The sequence below is a fragment of the Gekko japonicus genome, unplaced genomic scaffold (genome assembly GCF_001447785.1).
Source record: "Gekko japonicus isolate JY-2015 unplaced genomic scaffold, Gekko_japonicus_V1.1 scaffold593, whole genome shotgun sequence".
In the NCBI taxonomy this organism is placed as follows: Eukaryota; Metazoa; Chordata; class Lepidosauria; order Squamata; family Gekkonidae; genus Gekko; species Gekko japonicus.
The window spans coordinates 641415-661433 of record NW_015169191.1 but is presented as its reverse complement, the minus strand read 5'-3'; the positions used below and the strand labels follow the sequence as shown (position 1 = coordinate 661433).

Genomic DNA, 20019 nt, shown 5'->3' with positions numbered 1-20019 from the left:
TGTATAGCCCTTGAAATAGAGAGGCAGAAGGAGAAAGAGTGATAGAGATACTCAGGCTGCTTCTGCAAAGAGGTTTTTGTCTCCAACTTGGGTTCCAAATGGAAGTGCTTTTCTTAAGTATCCACATCATATCAGTGTTCCCTCTAAGGTGAGTTAGTGTGAGCCAGCTCACAGTTTTTTAGCATCTGGCTCACACATTTTTGTCTTAGCTCAGGCAGGAGGGCTCCAGAGCAAACTGATTGATGCAGTAGCCAAATCACTCGCTCACAACTTTAATGCCAGTAGCTCACCAAGTAGAATTTTTGCTCACAGGACTCCACAGCTTAGAGGGAACATTGCAGATCATAGTCTATCCTTTTCCCAGGGGTTTCCCTTTCTCAGTACGCCCTTTCCCAAACCTGCTTTACTCTGATCTTTTCTGAAAGAATGCAGTCCAAATGTATTAGTACATTTTCCTGCTGCTAATGTCCCACCCACATTGATACGGTTTCCCCACTGTCAGCCCCATTTGTCTGTTTTAAATTTTGGTTATTTGAATCCCCAGTTTTCATTCTTTTAAAAAAATAAAGTCTCAACTCCTTTATGAAAATATCCAAAGAAAGGTTCAGGCAATTTTTGTCCCAATTGAATGGGGAGAGGAAGCTACAAGATGACTGGAGGGATAGTAATTGTATGTTGATATTGTGCTATAGGCTAGCACATGTGTGGGAAAGGGGTGGTGACTCACCACGGTGCCCATGATGACCGTTCCCCTGAGAGTCAACGTGGAGTAACTGTGAGGCACACGTGGAAGAAGAAGAAAAAATGTAAGAAGTTGAAAATGTTGCAGAAAACTCTTTGTATGGAAACTCTGTCATCAGATCATGAGAAGGGAGGGCAGGAAGGGTTGCATCAGTGCTTAGTTCTTGTGCCCTTTCTTACATGCCCAGGGAAATGCTGATCACCACTTTGGGGTCAGGAAGCAATTTTTCTCCAGGCCAATTTGGCTGGAGATCTTGAAGGGTTTTTTTGTCATCTTTGTATAGGCATGGAACAACAGTCACTGGGGGTGTGGGGGAGGTATTTGTGAATTTCCTGCATTGTGCGGGGGGTTGGACTAGATGACCCTGGAGGTACCTTCCAACTCTATTATTCTGTGATTCTAGATTCAGCTTGAAAGTAGATCCTGAAAAGGTTGAAGATTGCTGACACAGATAATTCCACAATTTAAACTGCATACTCTATTATTGCAAATACAGTGTGTAATTTTGCAGAAATCCAGAATCATTTTAGAATATTATTGTATTGCTGAAATATAAACTGTAAATATGAAAAGGTATGCAAGGAGAAAGTGTACAGAATATATCCCAGAGCAGTGGTTCAAAGTCTAAAGACTATTCTGGTGAAGAATGATGAAAAAATTAGGATATCATTAATTTCTAGGTTTCCATATAGTTTAGAATATTATTGTATTGCTGAAATATATACGTGGATTGCAAATTGACTAACATTCGATGACACAAATATATTCAGATGCTTATTTGAAATTCTATCTCAGGAAATTTGTTTCCTAATGATCAAACCATACAGAACATTTCCTCAGGCTTGCTGCAACTTTAGTCGTGCACCTCACATTTTAAAATCCCTTTAGTATTGTAAAGAAAAGAATTGAAATGCTGTAAACTCCAACAATGCTATTTTCCTTGAAGCTATCAGTAATAAGCACACTGAAGTGGCTCATTCAATGTCGGTTCCATTGGAATTCCAGATAGTGGCAGTCACTGAAACATGAGTTCAGTTACCAAATATAGTTGAGAGGGGTAGGAATTACACAGTCAGAGAGGACAGATGTAACTCAGAGGCCACAGTCACCTCAATGCTTACTGTGGACCAAGCAATCTTGAATGAATAGTTAGAGCAACTTCCAGCTTTCTTAGACAAAAGGGAGACAAGCTTCCAAGCTTGAATTTTAATCTGTATGAAATTCTTCACACTGATTTAAGAGCTGCAAGGTTTGTAAGATTCTCTCAGGTTCTTCGCTAAATATTGTTGATTAAATATTGTTGCTTAGTAAATACTGTTCTTGATTTTTACAGAAAAATGGCTACATGAATACAGCTTTTCTTATGAGAACCATAGTTTATTTTTAAAGCTTTTAAAGCTGTAGCTTTTATTGACATAACTAAATGCTTCCATTTTTTATTTCCAGTTTAATTGTACCATGAAAATAATTATTTTGAATAATGTTTAATGCTGTATTTCTTATTTATTTGCACCTTCATCTAATGAACTATTAGTATCTAATACCTCTAAAATTAATACATGTACTAAGGTGTTATGCATGTGTTTTATTTCTTGGTATACTGTCTAAACTCTAAGATGTGCTACTTTTTTGTAAAATTATTATATTTTAAACATGAGAATGATGTAATGAAAAGTATAAAATAACAGATACATTTATTTTTCAATATTTATTTCAAACTATACAGGATATTGTTTTACACTAATTATAACTTGTCAGGGAGATGAGAAAAGCACTTATAAATATGCTGCTCTCTAATCAGTGAACTAGAAATAGCTCATAAGCTATTTCTAACTGTGATCATGTATGCTATTTAATAGGGTCCAGCATTGTTTTAACTAAATTAGCTATGATTTAAAGAAGCAGGATCATGGCGAAGTAAACCTAGATGACGTTAGGTTTCCTGGATGACATTTGAAAGATACATTACATCCACGATGCAACAGAGCATTAAGTGTGCTTAACTCCATTGAAATAAATGTGACTTTGCCTGCTTAAATCTGCATTGGATTGTGGCTCCCAAAATAAAGGAGAACTTTCATTTGAATCTTGAGGTTGGAGGCATAAGGCTAGAGATTTTTGGGGGCTGCAGAAGAGCTGGTCAATTTTTGAGAGGAACCGTACAGTTATGGTTCTCATTATGGAACTTGGAAGTGTATTCATGACTGAAGAAACTTAGCTCCTTCTAGAAATCTAGTTAGGTTGCCAGGTGACCAAATATTTGCATCCATATCTATTTTTAGGCACCTCTGATCATATTAGCTGAATATTCTGGAGTTGAATTAAATCTTATTTGTTCTTTATGAAACTCAATGAACTATCTGAAAGGAAACAAAAATAAATGTTTCTACAGCTATGTTTTATTTCACAGTGCCATGGGTGAAGCAGCCAAAGAACCAAGTAGTAACTTGCACTGTTGATGCAATCCAGGTTTAGTTGGATTGAAGCAAAGCTTATTCTCCCTTTCTTGAATCCATTGTTTCACTGCAACGGTCTGTCCTTTGCATATAGCCCAACTGCATATGTGGAACATCTCTGTGTTGAAGAAAATAGGAAGAGATCTTAGTTTGCATGAAAGCAAAGCTTCCTGGATTTTTACAGAAATTTCAGGCATTTACCACATGGAGTTAATTAAAGATGATGTTTACAAAGTCAGTAATAAACATACAGTTTTTATAACAATTTTAAGATGAGAGAGAGAGAGATGTTACATTCAGATAAGACTAGCATAAACTGCAGATATCTAAATCTGAGGATCAGGGCTATGCTGACTGTAAACTGATAGTTCTGCAAATCCAGGGTGTATCCCAGGTTTTCTGCAAATATGGGGGGCCTCCCAGGCTTGCATAAGATCTGAATATATGGGAGGGGCTAAATCCCCCCAAAACAATGTTTTCTGTGCATGCTCAGACAATGGATTTATCTCCTGTGTCCTAGAGGAGTCCTGGGGGCCCTTCTGGGCCCAGCCACAATGGAGGTGAAGTCTGGGGAGCGATTCTGGGCCCAGCCAAGCCATGGCCATGGCAGAGTGTGGGGAGCCACTCCAGGCCCAGCTGTGGCAGTGGTGGGGTCCAGAGGGCCATTCTGGACATGGCCATGGCCATGATGGAGTCTGAGGAACCACTCTGAGCATGGCTGCAACAATGTCCAGGGAACCACCTCCAGGCCTGGAGCATCTCCCAGATACCACCATGGCTATGGCCAGATCCAGTGGCAACTGCAGAGGCCTGGAGCCACACCTGGTCTCAGTGTGCAAGTTGGGGGAGGATGGGATTCCCCTCCCTCCACAAGTTTTGTGGAACTCCACTTGTATGTGTGCACAAATGTGTGTGGGGGGGGAGGAGGTTTTAAAAGACTTGAAATAAAAATTTAACACATGAGGTAGCCAGAGCTAAGCATTTTTATGTCCTGCTGATTTCCGCTTCAGAGTTCAGGGTATCCTTCATGTCCTTGGGAATCAATGCAACTTAAAAAGTGGTAAATTTAAGTAAATTGCACCTTCATATGCACACAACAGACACAGTGTCCAAATTTAACTGATTTTCTGGCATTGGCAATGACAACTGAGCCCCTAGACAAAACTACCAATGCACTGGCCCCTGCACACATCAATGTGCATATTGATCAATGAGCTCCAGAATTCCTACAGGCTTCCCCATTTATTTAAACAGCAGGAGCAGTTGCATGTGGGTAAAGAGTCATGCCCCCCTCATAGAAGTGAGTGGGGAATGCTTTCCACACATGGAAACGCTATTAAACTTTCTACAAGGGCAAGGAGTCTCAACAGTGGACTGCAAATATTGTTTAATGACTCATATTATTTTTCTAAATTCATCAATTTTTGGTTAAATATTATTCCGTTTTAAAGTTTTAGTTCATAACTTGTCAAAGTTTGTCAAGCAGATTGAGAAGGAAGCAGAAAACCCAATATAAATAAGAAATATATTCAAATAAAACAAAGACTCAGATTCTAAAATTATAAGGTCCATAGTTCCCTTTCCCTGTCTAGTTGTGGTCCATTAATATGGCACACAGAAAAAGAGTAGTTATAAAGAGATGTATGTACTCGTTCAAGAATTCAAGCCCTCTACCAGTCAATTAACAGTTTCGTGCAAGGTAAATCCCAGAGAAGCATCTAAATGTAACAGGAGCTTGCACAAGCTAATGTAAAACACATCCGATTGCTTTTTATGACTGACAGGTCAAGCATCTGTCACTGGACAAAAGTAATATGGCATATGTCAAATGTTAGGTTTAAAACTGCAAAGGTTTAAAGAATTATGTTGAATTGACAATTCAGAAATATTATTTTAAACATGTTTGCTTAGCTTTTTATTTAAATAGTTGTTTTCATGAAGAAATGTTATTGTGCGTTCACTTTTATTTTGGTCTTCCAGACTGCCAAATTAAGTGCCTCCATTTCCTGGCAAACCCTTGAATGCTTTTAATATAGTAAGAAATACATTGGAGCAGTAAGCAGGTGTACAGCTATGCTGCATTTTTCTCTTATACAATATACTTGAAAGGTATTTTGAGGAAAAAGATATGTAGGTACATTTATCAAGTAAGTTAAAAAAAAAATGGGAAGCCAAACATTTTTTGCCTATGACTTGGTACAGCACCACCTTGTGTTTTTTCAGTCAATAAACACAGAAAGCTCACAAGTAGAGCATAAAAGTAGCAGCGACAAATTTCTATAGCTTGCCCTTAGAATGAGGTAATCATAGGTTCATGGATTTCATGGTCAGAGCTAGTTTAATCATTAAAATAAGAAGGTTCTTCATAATTTTTAGGCCACCAGTTTCTCAGTTCAGCCAGAAATCTTATATCTTGATCTACTTGCTCTTACCATAACCTGGTTCATGGAGTTATTGTGAGGATAGGTGGTTGAAATCCATGTGTGTTGATCCAAGCCTGAATGTAATTAATAAAACCATTTTTAAAAAGAAAGCAAGGTAAATAAGGCATTTTAAAGTGTACTGTGTGAAAATGCCCTGTAGTAGCATGGCTTTCAAGGCCTAATGCAAACAGCAGAGTGAGTGTCATGTGGTATGAAGAGCACACACTCAAGGATGGCTCTGAAACCAAATACTTTAGGCTTTAATAATTGGCTTATGACTCCATACAAAATGTTTGTGAACCAAACTGGTTTGTGGTTCAAGGCCTCGCAAATCCTGTTGTAAGGGTTATTTAAAGTGACTGCACAAGAAAGCCCAAAACAGCCAAGTGGTGGCCCCGGTCACCCGGCCAGATAATGTGGGGGGAGGCGTGGCTTTTTACGCAACTTAACGCATCAGAACGCAATTAGATGCCGCAGCGGTAAAGTGGCGTTTTGTTTGTCGGCACGTGTTTTCGGCGCGCATCAACATGGCGAGAGGCCGGCGCAATTTAACGCGCCAGAACATGATTAGATGCCGCAGTGGTAAAGTGGGGTTTTGTTTGTCGGCGCGTGTTTTCGGCACACATCAACATGGCGAGAGGAGCATGCTTCAGCAATCACACGTAGGTATTCCATCAACGGCCCATAGCAAACCATTTGCTAGAAGGCTTTCCCGGGTATTTTTTTAACTCTGGATCTTTGGGTGGATGCTACGGGTCAGCGATGGGTGTGCTATGCTTGCCACATGTGTCCTTGTGATCGCGCCCGTATACTCCGCCCAACATTCGTGCCTCTCCCGCCACAAATTCCATGTGTGAACAGGGCCAGTGAGGAGCAGGCAGGGAATTTTGCTTCATGGTTCAGTTCATGTCCATCCCTAGCCACAGGAAGTCATTCTGTGCTGACTCTCAGACAGTATCATAATATATTACAGTGAGGCAACAAGGATGTTACAATGGACTGTTTCACTCCTAATGGGGAGGGGGTTTTCTCAATTTTTGAACATTTTATTTGAATTTCTTCCTATAAAACATCAGGAAAAGGACTGGTGAAACTTTACCTAATTTATATGGGAAGAGTTTCAGATTTTTATTTCTTAACATGAGGTAATGTGTATTTGTTTAATTTTTAAATATCCCACTTTGTCTTTAAACTCAAGGCAGCTAACAAAGCATTCAGACATGCCTTGTCCAGGGTGGACATGGTCTGAGTTGAATGACACAGCCCAACCGTGTTAGCAGTCTTTATTTGCTGATTGCATCTGAATAAAGCCTAAGAGCTAGTTTTACAAATTTACCTTTAATTGATTCATGAATGGGCTAAAATATACTTGTTATTCAACTTTAAAAGGTTTTGATAGATTGACAAAAATCCTGTCCAAATCATGTTAGTGTTTTGAGTAAAGCTCTTGCATAGTTCCCATTCATTTATATGGGACCAGAGCATGAGTCTCCTATTGGGATATGATTCTTGAAAAATCTATGAACAATGCATGATTATTTCTGAGATTCATCAACATAACAGGTTATATTCCTTGGATATGGAATGCTTGTCTTTTTTGTTGCATTGGAAATGTTATGTCTCCAGTCAGACATCTGGGAACTATTGTTCCAATTACATAATTCCCATTACAAATTAGCATGTTGGGTCTATTACAAATTTAGGAAAATTATTCCTGTTTCGGTGTATCAGACTCTGTACCTTTTTCTTCTGACTTTGTAGGCAAAAACGTATTAATGAAAAAACCAACAGTTAGCTGGCATGAAGTCTGTTGATCTCATCAAAAGTAAATTTGTTGTGTTCCAGATGCAGGAGAGAAGCTGTGAGCAAGATGCACCCCTATCTTTAATGATGAAGGATGCTTATTCTGCAGAGGAGAGCAATCATGCAAACCACCATGAAAACACATATGAAGATTCATCTTCTTTTGACCTCTTTTATGATTCCCTCTCAGACATACAGGGTACAGAATTTCCACATGAGTTGTCTGCTTTTCTTAGTGAAGAGGAGATAAACAAAAGCCTTGAACTTGCCCAGGAATCTATTATGAATCCTGTAGAGGATGGGAAGGCAAAGCAGGAGGTCACATATTACTTCAACACCTCTTCTCCAAACTCACCAGAGGAGACCAAAGTGTGTGATCCAGATGCTTCCAAGAGGACTCAGGTAACAAGCCCAAATTGCCTACTGATTGCATCTCAAAGTCTCCCAGAGCAGAAAAAGAAGAATGTACATTCTGAAGAAGCAAGCAATATTTTCAGTGTTACTGGGGGGAAATCTAGCATATCACCCCTGCTACCTGCTAGGCCAAGCTTTATTCGGAGTCTCAAACATGCCGAAAAATGTGGTCCAAGTGTGCAAAAGATGAGCCCTAAGTCCAAATCATCATCCAACAGTGAAGCTCCTTCCAAGAACAAGCTGTGTGATAAAGCTGCCACTTTGATAGAAGAACTCTCTTCCATATTTAGAGAAGCAGCCAAGACAAGAGTTAGGAGCCCAGATGGAAACTCTTCTTCCCCAGACAGTGGGTACCTGTCCCCTAAAAACAAACAGTCAGTCATGTCAAATTCCTTAATGAACTCAATCCCAGACAAAACATGTCAAGAGGGCATTGCTGAAAATGAGTTACCCAAAGTCACTCACAATAGAGAATCTGTGTTCCACAGGAAGGACAGCTCTCAGGCCAATGAAAATGACTCCCTGAACCAGCTTTCAAAGGAAAGTCACAATCAATTGTCAGCCCCTCAATTTACCCTAAAACTCAGGAGTCTGGAAGTTGCTGAAGGAAGCAAGGTGCTGCTAGAATGCAGAGTTACTGGAAACCCAACACCTCATGTCAGGTAAGATTGGAGAATAGTCTTCTGGTCATATTATGATGGACCAGATGAAGATGATGCCTAATTTCATATATCTGCATCACATGTAGGAACAGCCATAATGGTCAGTCATTATTTGTGGAGCCCCAGTCTTCCTCTACCCCTCGTTGCTTGTGTATTTCTTAATATTGGTGCACAGTGAATTAATGATCCCAACCCGTCCCCCAAGTTTGAAAGAGTAACTGATACCACTTCAGACCTTCCCCACTGTCAGTGATATTGTTTGGAAATGCTCCCTCTAAGCTATGGAGTCTTGTGAGCAAGAATTCTACTTTGTGAGCTACTGGCATTAAAGATGTGAGTAAGTGATTTGGCTACTGCATAAATTAGTTTGCTCTGGAGCCTTCCTTCCTGAGCTAAGACAAAAATGTGTGAGCCCAGAGGCTTAAAAACTGTGAGCTAGCTCACACTAACTCAGCTTAGAGGGAACACTGTTGTGAGATCTATCTCCACACCACTGATGGAATATGTTCCTCTCCTCCTCCTCTCCTATGTCAAGTTTTGCTGATGGAGCTGTTAACAGTAGGGCATTTCATCTGGGTGACTTTGGATATATTCTGTTGTTGTATTTTGCAAATTTTTAATTTAATTCTTCAGTACCATTCCTTGTTAGACTTGTTCAAATTAACAAACAACATTGAGCCTCAGAATGTCCATATGGTAATTGCAACTACTGGTGGGGAAATAAGTTTTCTAAACAATACTAGTCACTACAGGGTAAATTAGTCCTAACAACCATGTCTTGGCCTATTTTTGACTTAAAATAGAGTACACAAATGCCAGGAATGTGAGGGGGTGGATTTCACATTTCAGTATTTCATAGTTTAGATGTGCATTGAGAAGGGTACCAGCCTTTGGGAAACATGTATTGCTCAACACCTTAGCATTCTGCTTTATATAACTCTGTGAGAACACTGTCTCATTAATATTAGTGAAATAGGGGCAATAGTTGTAGTAATAATAGGCTGAAATATCAATGGGTCAGCACAAGTGATGCACTGGAAGATCTGCTTTGTGAGGATAATCGTTTGGGTTGACATTGAAGCACAGAAGGAAAATGGATGTACAGGTCCCCTGGAGCTGCTGTTTGTCCCATTCTAGGTTACATACAAGTTGTACATGTGGCTTCCCAATTAGGCAACATATAGAGGGTAATTTGAATGTGAGGGAGCTGACTTGACCTCACTCCACCATGCTGTGGTTCTGACCTTAATCAGAACTCCTAGCAGCTGCTAATCATAAATCAAAACTGCACTGGTGATCAGATCCTGACATGGATCTTCCAGCACATTGTCTGGTTCGACCTACAAGCTTTAGACAGAGTTGTGTGCCTTTGTATTGCTAAGTCCATCAACCAAGCCAGCACAGCTGATGGCTGCTACAGTAATTGCCATCAATAAGGTTGTTGTCTCTAGCAATCTATGTTCCCTCATCCTTTTGTTCCCTTTAGCTCCATAGTTTTGTCTGTCTAGTCGGATCTTGCACAGCGGTATTTCCTGTGTTGTAGCAAAATAAAACAATCTTTCCCACTTGTTTCCTTAATTTCTCTCCGAATCTCTCCGAATTTTCCACATTTCTCCTTCATTTTGCTGTCTTCTTTTCATGATCTGCCTTCCTTCAATCAAATTTGTCTGCCCCTCCCCTTTTATTTGCAGTCTTAGTCTTGGTATTTGTAAACCATAATATGCTGTTACAACTGAAGCAAGCTTCAGATGATTTCAAGATATGCTTTTAATAATGACATTTCCTAAATTGTGAAGGGAATGATGAGCACATATACTTCTGTGTTTCATTGCAGAACCACAAGTCTTACTCCAATGGAGAAAAGGGTTTTTTCCCCATTGGAGAAAGACTTTGTCCATCAGACAAAATATTTTTTTCCCCCTGGAAAATTGGTGGAAGACTTGGTGGAAGGGAATTGTAGGAATCAACCCAATTTTTTTAAGTTCCTATTTTTTAGGAACCACAGTAGCTTATCTGGTTTAGAAATTAATGCCTATCTTTAGTCCACTTAATAATTTCCAATAGTCTTTTATGGTGCTAGAAGATTTTACTTGGTCCAAGACAAGAAAAGAATTAGTCTTCCAAATAATTACAAGAAATCAGGGGTCATTTCCTGCGGGGAGTGCACAGGAGCAGAGCTCCGGCATCTCAGCTTAGAGGGAACACTGTTGTGAGATCTATCTCCACACCACTGATGGAATATGTTCCTCTCCTCCTCCTCTCCTATGTCAAGTTTTGCTGATGGAGCTGTTAACAGTAGGGCATTTCATCTGGGTGACTTTGGATATATTCTGTTGTTGTATTTTGCAAATTTTTAATTTAATTCTTCAGTACCATTCCTTGTTAGACTTGTTCAAATTAACAAACAACATTGAGCCTCAGAATGTCCATATGGTAATTGCAACTACTGGTGGGGAAATCAGTTTTCTAAACAATACTAGTCACTACAGGGTAAATTAGTCCTAACAACCATGTCTTGGCCTATTTTTGACTTAAAATAGAGTACACAAATGCCAGGAATGTGAGGGGGTGGATTTCACATTTCAGTATTTCATAGTTTAGATGTGCATTGAGAAGGGTACCAGCCTTTGGGAAACATGTATTGCTCAACACCTTAGCATTCTGCTTTATATAACTCTGTGAGAACACTGTCTCATTAATATTAGTGAAATAGGGGTAATAATTGTAGTAATAATAGGCTGAAATATCAATGGGTCAGCACAAGTGATGCACTGGAAGATCTGCTTTGTGAGGATAATCGTTTGGGTTGACATTGAAGCACAGAAGGAAAATGGATGTACAGGTCCCCTGGAGCTGCTGTTTGTCCCATTCTAGGTTACATACAAGTTGTACATGTGGCTTCCCAATTAGGCAACATATAGAGGGTAATTTGAATGTGAGGGAGCTGACTTGACCTCACTCCACCATGCTGTGGTTCTGACCTTAATCAGAACTCCTAGCAGCTGCTAATCATAAATCAAAACTGCACTGGTGATCAGATCCTGACATGGATCTTCCAGCACATTGTCTGGTTCGACCTACAAGCTTTAGACAGAGTTGTGTGCCTTTGTATTGCTAAGTCCATCAACCAAGCCAGCACAGCTGATGGCTGCTACAGTAATTGCCATCAATAAGGTTGTTGTCTCTAGCAATCTATGTTCCCTCATCCTTTTGTTCCCTTTAGCTCCATAGTTTTGTCTGTCTAGTCGGATCTTGCACAGTGGTATTTCCTGTGTTGTAGCTAAATAAAACAATCTTTCCCACTTGTTTCCTTAATTTCTCTCCGAATCTCTCCGAATTTTCCACATTTCTCCTTCATTTTGCTGTCTTCTTTTCATGATCTGCCTTCCTTCAATCAAATTTGTCTGCCCCTCCCCTTTTATTTGCAGTCTTAGTCTTGGTATTTGTAAACCATAATATGCTGTTACAACTGAAGCAAGCTTCAGATGATTTCAAGATATGCTTTTAATAATGACATTTCCTAAATTGTGAAGGGAATGATGAGCACATATACTTCTGTGTTTCATTGCAGAACCACCAAGTCTTACTCGAATGGAGAAAAGGGTTTTTTTCCCATTGGAGAAAGACTTTGTCTGAGCGGTGGGTGTTGCCTTCTGACACACTTCCGGTGATGTCGGAGTGTGTGGCATATGCAAATAAGTTATGCTAATGAGCTCTTGCACCTCTTTTTCTACAAAATGACCCCTGCAAGAAATCATTTCTTTCTTTTAGAAGTCCCCAAATGTCTATGTAAAATATGACAGTAATTTAACTGTTTACTGTGTCTATCTAAGGATCTTACAATTAAGAATACTGTTTCTGTGCTGCAACTTTAAATTGTTTTCTATGATACAGTCAATTGCTGCTGCTTCTGTACTGAATTGCCTAATTGCTGACTGCAGATGCTTAAATCCAATACAGCGTATGACTTATCAGATATGTGGGAAATGTATACTGAACTGAACCTTAACATATCAGTTTCATTCCTTAAAAGAGTGTGAGGTCAACAGAGTTGTCATGTGTTCACATTTTGGCATGCTTATATTCTTACAGTTATGGTAATTACTTTCACATGCCACCAGTGCTTTTCCATGCTGTCTCCTGTTAATTCAAGTGAAACTCATAAAAACCAGGTTTTAACGTTATGCCATACTGTCCCAAAACTGTGTCATGTTCTAGCATCAAACACTTGTATAGCCCATTTCACACATTACTCAGAACCAAACTTGGCTGTTTACTTGGGCCTGGTTGAGATATTTTTGAACGCTTCACAGCATTTAATGTGGATGCCTGATATAACACATTACCCCCTCAGTCGGAATAAAGAGATGGACACCAATATGGATTTAACAAGGGCCACTTTATTAATTATTTATAATCAAACAACTGGCGAGAGGCTGCTAAAATGTACTGAGGAATATGACAGGTGTCAAACTCCTGACTACCTTCATCTCCTTCTGGGCGATGCACCTTCCCTGATCTCGAGCCACCCAATGTATCCTTCGATTAGCAGCTTGGCATAATTAGGAGAACCCCCGGCCCACAAGGCCTGCTGAGATAGGCCAAGCCAGATTGTTCTAAGGAAGATCACCCCTCCCCGACCTTGAGCCGCAAAGGCCCGAAAGCCGTTTTTGGAGGACCCCTTAATTCCTTTAATGAAATGCCCAGGTGCTCACCGTTTTCACTTTCCTGATCACACCCCACCTAACCACCACAAAGGGACCATTCTATTTAACAAATGCTGGCCCCCCAAAGCCAATTTCCCAACACCACCATCATCAGTGCAAGGTAGGCAAAGGGAGCCAAGCCTAAATAGGCTGGCACCACCCCCTGCCTGGCGCTGCGCTTCATGCAGCACCAGTGCCTTTTCTTTATGCCTCACGAGGAGGCAAATCAGCCTTCTTCCGCCAGTGCAGGCTTGGCGGGAGTTTGGGCTCACATTTTACACATATATGTGCATGCACACACAGGAGTCTTGTGATATATAATTCAGGGAGAATCAGAAGGTCTATCTCTCTCTCTGAATTTGTGCGGGGGCCCTGTAAGATGGCACTCTTTAGATAGCCTTGGGTTCTTGGGGGGAGGGCTTGCATTGTAAAGTTTTTATGATGGGTATTTTGTTTTTAAGAATTATGCTTTGTACTGTTTTTACTGATGTTGGCTTGGGCTAAGTCCCAATTATCTGGGAGAAAAATGGTTTAAGTTAAATGAATAAACAAATACATGTAAATTCTCTCTGCACACACTGTGCTTGTCAGAATGACAGGCATGTCGTTAGTGGTTATATATATTTTTACAATCCATTGTTTCTCTTAGTAATGAATAAGTTAGAATCCAAACTAGGTTGCTGTCACTGTATGATCATGAGGAAGGCTGATTTCATTAATGCAGTTTCATCACTCCATGACAGCAATAATTTTCATGTGTAACAATAAAACTCATAATTAAATATCTATATCAATTTTTTTTCCAGAAAGCAATGTTCATAGTTAGGGTTTCCAGCTTAATCTTGGGAAATCCCTGGAGATTTAGGAGCAGTGCTATGAAGTTTGGGCAGGGAAGGTCAGTGAGGATGTGATGTCATATAGTCCACCCTCCAAAGCTGTCATTTCCTCCAGGACAACTGATCTTTTTGGTCTACAGATTAGTTGTAATTCCAGGAAAACTTGGATTCTTTGTTACACGTCAGACTTTATCCCATCCAGTGTCAGGCTATTAGTTCTGCCACACACTGGCTTAAGCTTCCAGCTCCTTACCCAGCCAGTTCTAACTCTTGGGCACTTTCACACATGCTAAATACTGTCGTTTCAATCCACTCCAGTGACTGTTTGCAAGTGGAGTTTGCCATTTCACACAATAAAACCAGTTGCAAAGTGCATTGAGAGTGCATTATTTAATGTGTGTAAAAGCACCCTCTGTCTAACATCATTAATGGCTGAACATGTGGGAATATGTAAGTATTCAGCAAGTGTGAAGCATGTGTAACAATGTACATAAATGGATCCAATTTAAGTGACAGGTGTCAAAGTAATTGACAGTCCAGGAGACCAGAGCAATCCGCTCAAGTCTGGTGGCACCTTTAAGATCAAGTTTTATTCAAGATATAAGCTTTTGTGTGCATGCACACTTCTTCAGATACATTGAAATGGAAGTTATCAGTCCATACATATGGGCAGAGAATAAGCAGCAAATTAGCATATAGCATAATAAAGGCATTTAACAGATGCAAGGACCAAACTGGAATTACAATCTTAGTTTATACAGTCACCATTTGTTTGGGTTTAATTCTGGGGGGAAGCATAGTGAAAGAAATAATCATTAAGGAATAAATCAATTAATTAAGGAATAAATCATTAATGGCTTCAACTGTCAGTCTCTCATCAACATTCTGTCAGCTCCCATTAGTCACTCTTTGGAAAAGGCAGAACTTAAACTGTCCACCACACCATATTAGTCAGTTGTAGCAATATACAACAAAAAATGTCACTGGACTTTAAAAAAGAATTGTCCTTGATTTCTTTATTTATTTCAGCTTATATGACCAGAGGTCTCAAGCACATGCATAAAATAAGGTTTGTGTTGAAACATCAAAACAAAGTTAAAACAGTGAGCTTTTCCGAATCGGTAAGATATAATCAATATAAAACATTCTGAACATAATATTTAAAATAGTTAAGATAGATAAATATAAGCTTTTCAATGGTATCCACTATTTACGCTTCAATGCTATTATAGTTGCTAAATATCTTGCTCCTGAAGCAGTAATTGCCAGGTTACTATCTGTCAGCAAATAAGAACCCACCCATGACTCAAGTGGAAGATGGTATTTTGTTAAAATAGGTAGTATCCAATAAGACCTAGGAGCTATCCAGTGGGAACAAAACAAAAGGAGGTGTGTCAACATCTCACTCTCACCAGATGCGCAGGTGCAAACTTTATCTGAATAATTCTGCAGATGGTACAACATTTAGCCTAGCAAGAGTAAAAGCATTTCTATGGGAAGGGGAGGTGAGATGACTTAAATATAATGGAAGAGTCAGTGAAGGGGGAATTCCCAACGCTAGTGGAGCGCATGTGTACCTTGCACGTTTGGCAGTACTCACCCTCTCCCAGTTACCTGCCCTCAATTTAATCTGGGTCCATGCTTCTTGCTGGGATAAATTTTCCAGTGTTGTTAATGGGATACCAAGGAGATCCAGTTTCTTATCTATTTGCTTAAACCAGATATTTCTAAAGTTATCCTCCTTCAGTTTATATATTAAGTTTCCCGATGATGAGGTAGAAAAGCAGACCTTCAATCTTAGTCTAAAAGCAGCCAACCATGCTTTAAGTTCTAGGGAGCTTTGTGTCAGCTCCCACCTAAGCACCAATCCGGCCATGCATTTAGGAACACCCATAATTAATCTTAGAAATTGTATCAATATATTATCTAAAGATTCTAAGAACATAAGAGAGGCCAATGTTGGATCAGCCCAATGCCCCAGCCAGTCCAACACTCTGTCACACAGTGGCCAAAAATACCAGATGCCATCAGGAGGTCCACCAGTGGGGCCAGAACACTAGAAGCCCTCCAACTGTGCCCCCCCAAGCACCAAGAATACAGTGCATCACTTGCCCCAGATGAAGAGTTCCTATCTACACCTGGTTGGTAATAGCCACTGATGGACCTCTGTTCCATATGTTTATCTAATTCCCTCTTGAAGCCGTCCATGCTTGTAGCTGCCACCACCTCCTTCTGAAGCTGCACTAATCCAAATGGGGCTCCATATAAAATCTGAGGTATTATTTTTGCATTAAGGCTTTGATCACCATCGGTATATATTGGGCACTTGCCAAATAATAGTATCTCAAAAGAGCATTTACATTAGGTCTAGCATTATCACGAGCTAGCTTAAGATGATGTTTCCATGACAGGTTCTGAGAGAAGACCACTCCCAGATATTTAAAATGGTTTGTCAGTTTGATTACACCATTGTTGATTTTCCATGCTTTACCATTATGGATTAACTTCTTAGAGAAAACTATAATTTTTGATTTCTTATAATTTATCATAAGTCCCTCTTGATTGCAATACTCAGAGAAAGCATGTATTGTTTTCCAAAGGCCAACTTCATATCTAGAGAGCAGGACTGCATCGCCTGCGTACAATAACACATGGACTTCCTGGAGGGGGGGGGCAGGAATCATAAAGCAATCAGATATCCCTGAAATGTGGAGGGCATTGCTGTGGAGGATATTGACCCATTTTATGACACCTTTTTATGTGGACATTGATTCATCATGTTTGAGCCATTTCATGAGCCAGACAGAGAAAATCTTGAACCATCGCTTTCTTTTTATTGAATAACACCAGGGGGCAGAATAAAACAGTGTTCTATTAACACACAGCACAATTAATGCTGAAATATTCAGATCAATGGTTAAGAAATATTCACTTAGAGGCCACCTCAGACTAGTATTTAAAGTGTCACAGACTTGGTAGAATTTTCAAATGTGGGTCTCCTATTTTACCAAATTATATTAGAATGGGAAGGTTTTTGTCTAATTGATTGATTTAGGCAGCCAGTAAAACATGACTATTAACTATCTGTTTTCAGAATCTTCCCTATAGCTGTACAAACAAATTGAATGAATATAATTTTTTGCAAAAATCTTCCAATCAGTTCTGCATTATTCCATTCAAAATTCTCCATAACTGATGGAAGAACAGCTATTTGGAGGCTATTGTTAAATTATATGAGGTAGCAACAGGTGGCACTGCAAGGCAAGATATAATTTTGTTTTTGATAAAGCTTTAGGAATGAGTCTGATGAAATAAAATATACTCGGTTACAATGTGTCCACGGGAACATTCTTACATCTTTAACTGGCCGATGCTGAAAATAGAGCAAAAATGTAATTCAGGTTACATTCTTAAACACGCATCAAATAGCAGTACAAAATAACGAACCTCCACACTTCATAGTACCATGCCTGAAAACTTCCATCACAGTTATGAATGACTATTCATCTCTTTTTGTTTTGATCCATTTGTAGTCCCAAGATGTTGATCAGCAACTTTTAATAGCCAAAACTAGTTTGAGCTAGTTTCAGTCTGATCGGTGCTTGGATGGCAGACTTGTAAAGAAGGCCTTGCCGGGAAAGGCGGTTCCTCAGGTATGCCGGACCTCAGGTATGTAAAGAAGGCCTTGCCAGGCACTGTTGGTTTTTTGTTTGTGTGTGTGTTTGATTTAGTAATTCAGTCTTTGGAAGGGAAAGCAGCATGGTACAGTCTTATCTTATCAGCCCTCAGAAGCTAGGCAGGGGCAGTATTTGGAAGGGAGACCATCAAGGAAGATGCTGCAGAGGAAGGCAATAGAAAACCACCTCTGCTTCACACTCTGCTTCACACAGTTGGCTGTGACTTGACAGCACTTTACACACACACACACCCCTCAGTCCTCAACTCAGTGGTTGTCTTGGCTTTAAAGCTGGTAAAGAAATAAAAAGGCTTATTCTCTTCCTGCACACTGGTTTGTCAGAAGATATATTGCATATATTATCTGTTTGTACACACTTTGATCCAAACAGTAGACATGTTTCAGAAAGTCTACAGCACAATCTTTTCCAGAACTCAGGTTGTTCAATTTGATGTTTATGTATAACTGTAGAACAAAATTTAACTCCAGTGGCACCTTTAAGACCAACAAAGTTTAATTCTGGGTATAAGCTTAATGCACATGCACACTTCTTCAGCTACACTGAAACAGACTTCCTCAAGTCTTACATATAGGTAGAGAGAGGGTGTGGGGAGGATTAGTTGCCCAGAAGGGCTAGTTAGAGTCAAGGTGCATAAGTAACTGGCTGATAAGTATAGCTATGATTGGATTAAAGCAGTTTGCAAGACCTGTGAATAGTAGCAAATTAGCATACAAATAAAAGAATTAACAGATGTGAGAACTGTGAGTCCAGTGGCACCTTTAAGACCAACAAAGTTTAATTCTGGGTATTACTGAGAACTGAGTGACTTAGCTTGTGTAGACACACACTTCTTCAGATACATTAAAACAGACTTCCTCAAGCATTACATCTAGGTAGAGAAAGGGTGGAGGGGGCGGGGTTAATTGCCAGGAAGATGCATAAGTATAGCTAGATTGGATTAATGCAGTTGGTAAGACCTGTGGATAGCAGCAAATTAGCATAATAAAAGAGTTGTGAGAACTATGTCTGAGTCCAGTGGCACCTTTAAGACCAAAAAAGTTTGATTCTGAGTACAAGTGAGAACTGAGTGACTTAGCATGTGTAGAGAAATAAGAACCCAATATCTCTGTTAAACCCTGGGGATTCCATTGTCCTGAGTGTTGTAATAACTTGTCATCAGCAGTCTCCCATTTCAGTCTGTTTCTGAAATTCCTTTGCAATAAAACAGCTACTTTGAGGTCCCCCACCAAGTGCTCTGGGAGGCTGAAACGTTCTCCTACAGGTTTCTCAATTTTGCAATTCTTGATGTCAAATTTGTGTTGTGTGTTGGTCTCTTAAAGGTGCCACTGGAGTCAAACTTTGTTCTATTACTTCAGATCAACACAGCTACCCACCAGAATCTACATAAAACTTTGACATTGGTATTTTGGGGCAACATTTTATAAAAACTGAATACTGTTGCATGTGTTGAAGTGCCCTTCAGGCTGAGTGTGGAAGGGGAAAGGATCTCTTTGATCTTTCCCTCCCCCATTCTATGGAGGAACCCTGGGGGTTGCTATAAAATTTGGTTAAAACAAGCATAATGGCAAGTTCTCTATAAATCAAGATATGTTGTTAAAAGGAAATGTTTGGTAAAAGATGGTGCTGTGGAGTTGAAGATGTCTTTTCTTCCGAGCCTTGCACTTAACAGGATGTAATGTCCTGATTGATCTTCTTAACAGAACTTGGGAAATGTTAGGGCTGATTTAGATAGGCATGTATACCTGGTGTTATTCAATCACCAAGGATGGGCATGAACTGCATTTTTGCTGTTCAGTTTGTGGCTGAAACACAAACTGAACTACAAACCGGGAGGTTGGTTCACAAACTGAACCAGTTCGTATGGGTATGTTCTATTTGGTTTAAATAGCTCTGAGCCTTTTAAACCACTGCTTTCTGCTCCCCGTGCAAAGCTGCCATTTATTCCAAAAAGCTGAGTGGTGGAACACCATGCAGCAGTTTGGTTTAAATGGCTCAGACCTGAACCCAAGAAAGCCCCATTAAACAGCTGAGCCTTGGGAGCTCCATGTGGCTCAGCTGTTTAAAGGGGCTTTCTTGGGCAGTGAGCCCCAAGGAATGGCTGCCCAAGAAAACCCCTTTAAACAGCTGAGCATGGGAGCAGGCTCAGCTGTTAAGAGCCCCAAACAGCTGAGCATGGGAGCAGACTGCCCACTCAGCCCAGATGTTTCCAGTCTAAACAGCTGAGCCGCCAGGAGCAGCCTACTCCCACTACTCAGCTGTTTTGGCAATTATCAGGGGGA

The 20019-nt window shown here is 40.0% G+C and overlaps 1 protein-coding gene across 1 annotated transcript; it reads left to right on the top strand.

Annotated features, from left to right (window-relative positions):
• Positions 1-1835: 1835 nt before the first annotated feature.
• Positions 1836-8504, top strand: LOC107114666 (palladin-like). Its single transcript, XM_015416233.1, has 2 exons — positions 1836-1991; positions 7467-8504. The coding sequence occupies exon 2, from the start codon at positions 7467-7469 to the stop codon at positions 8502-8504; it is 1038 nt and encodes a 345-aa protein (XP_015271719.1). The 5' UTR covers positions 1836-1991.
• The last annotated feature ends 11515 nt before the right edge of the window (positions 8505-20019 follow it).

Bases quoted from the DNA above. Each gene is read 5' to 3' on its own strand.
- LOC107114666 (XM_015416233.1), top strand. From the start codon at position 7,467: ATGCAGGAGAGAAGCTGTGAGCAAGATGCACCCCTATCTTTAATGATG.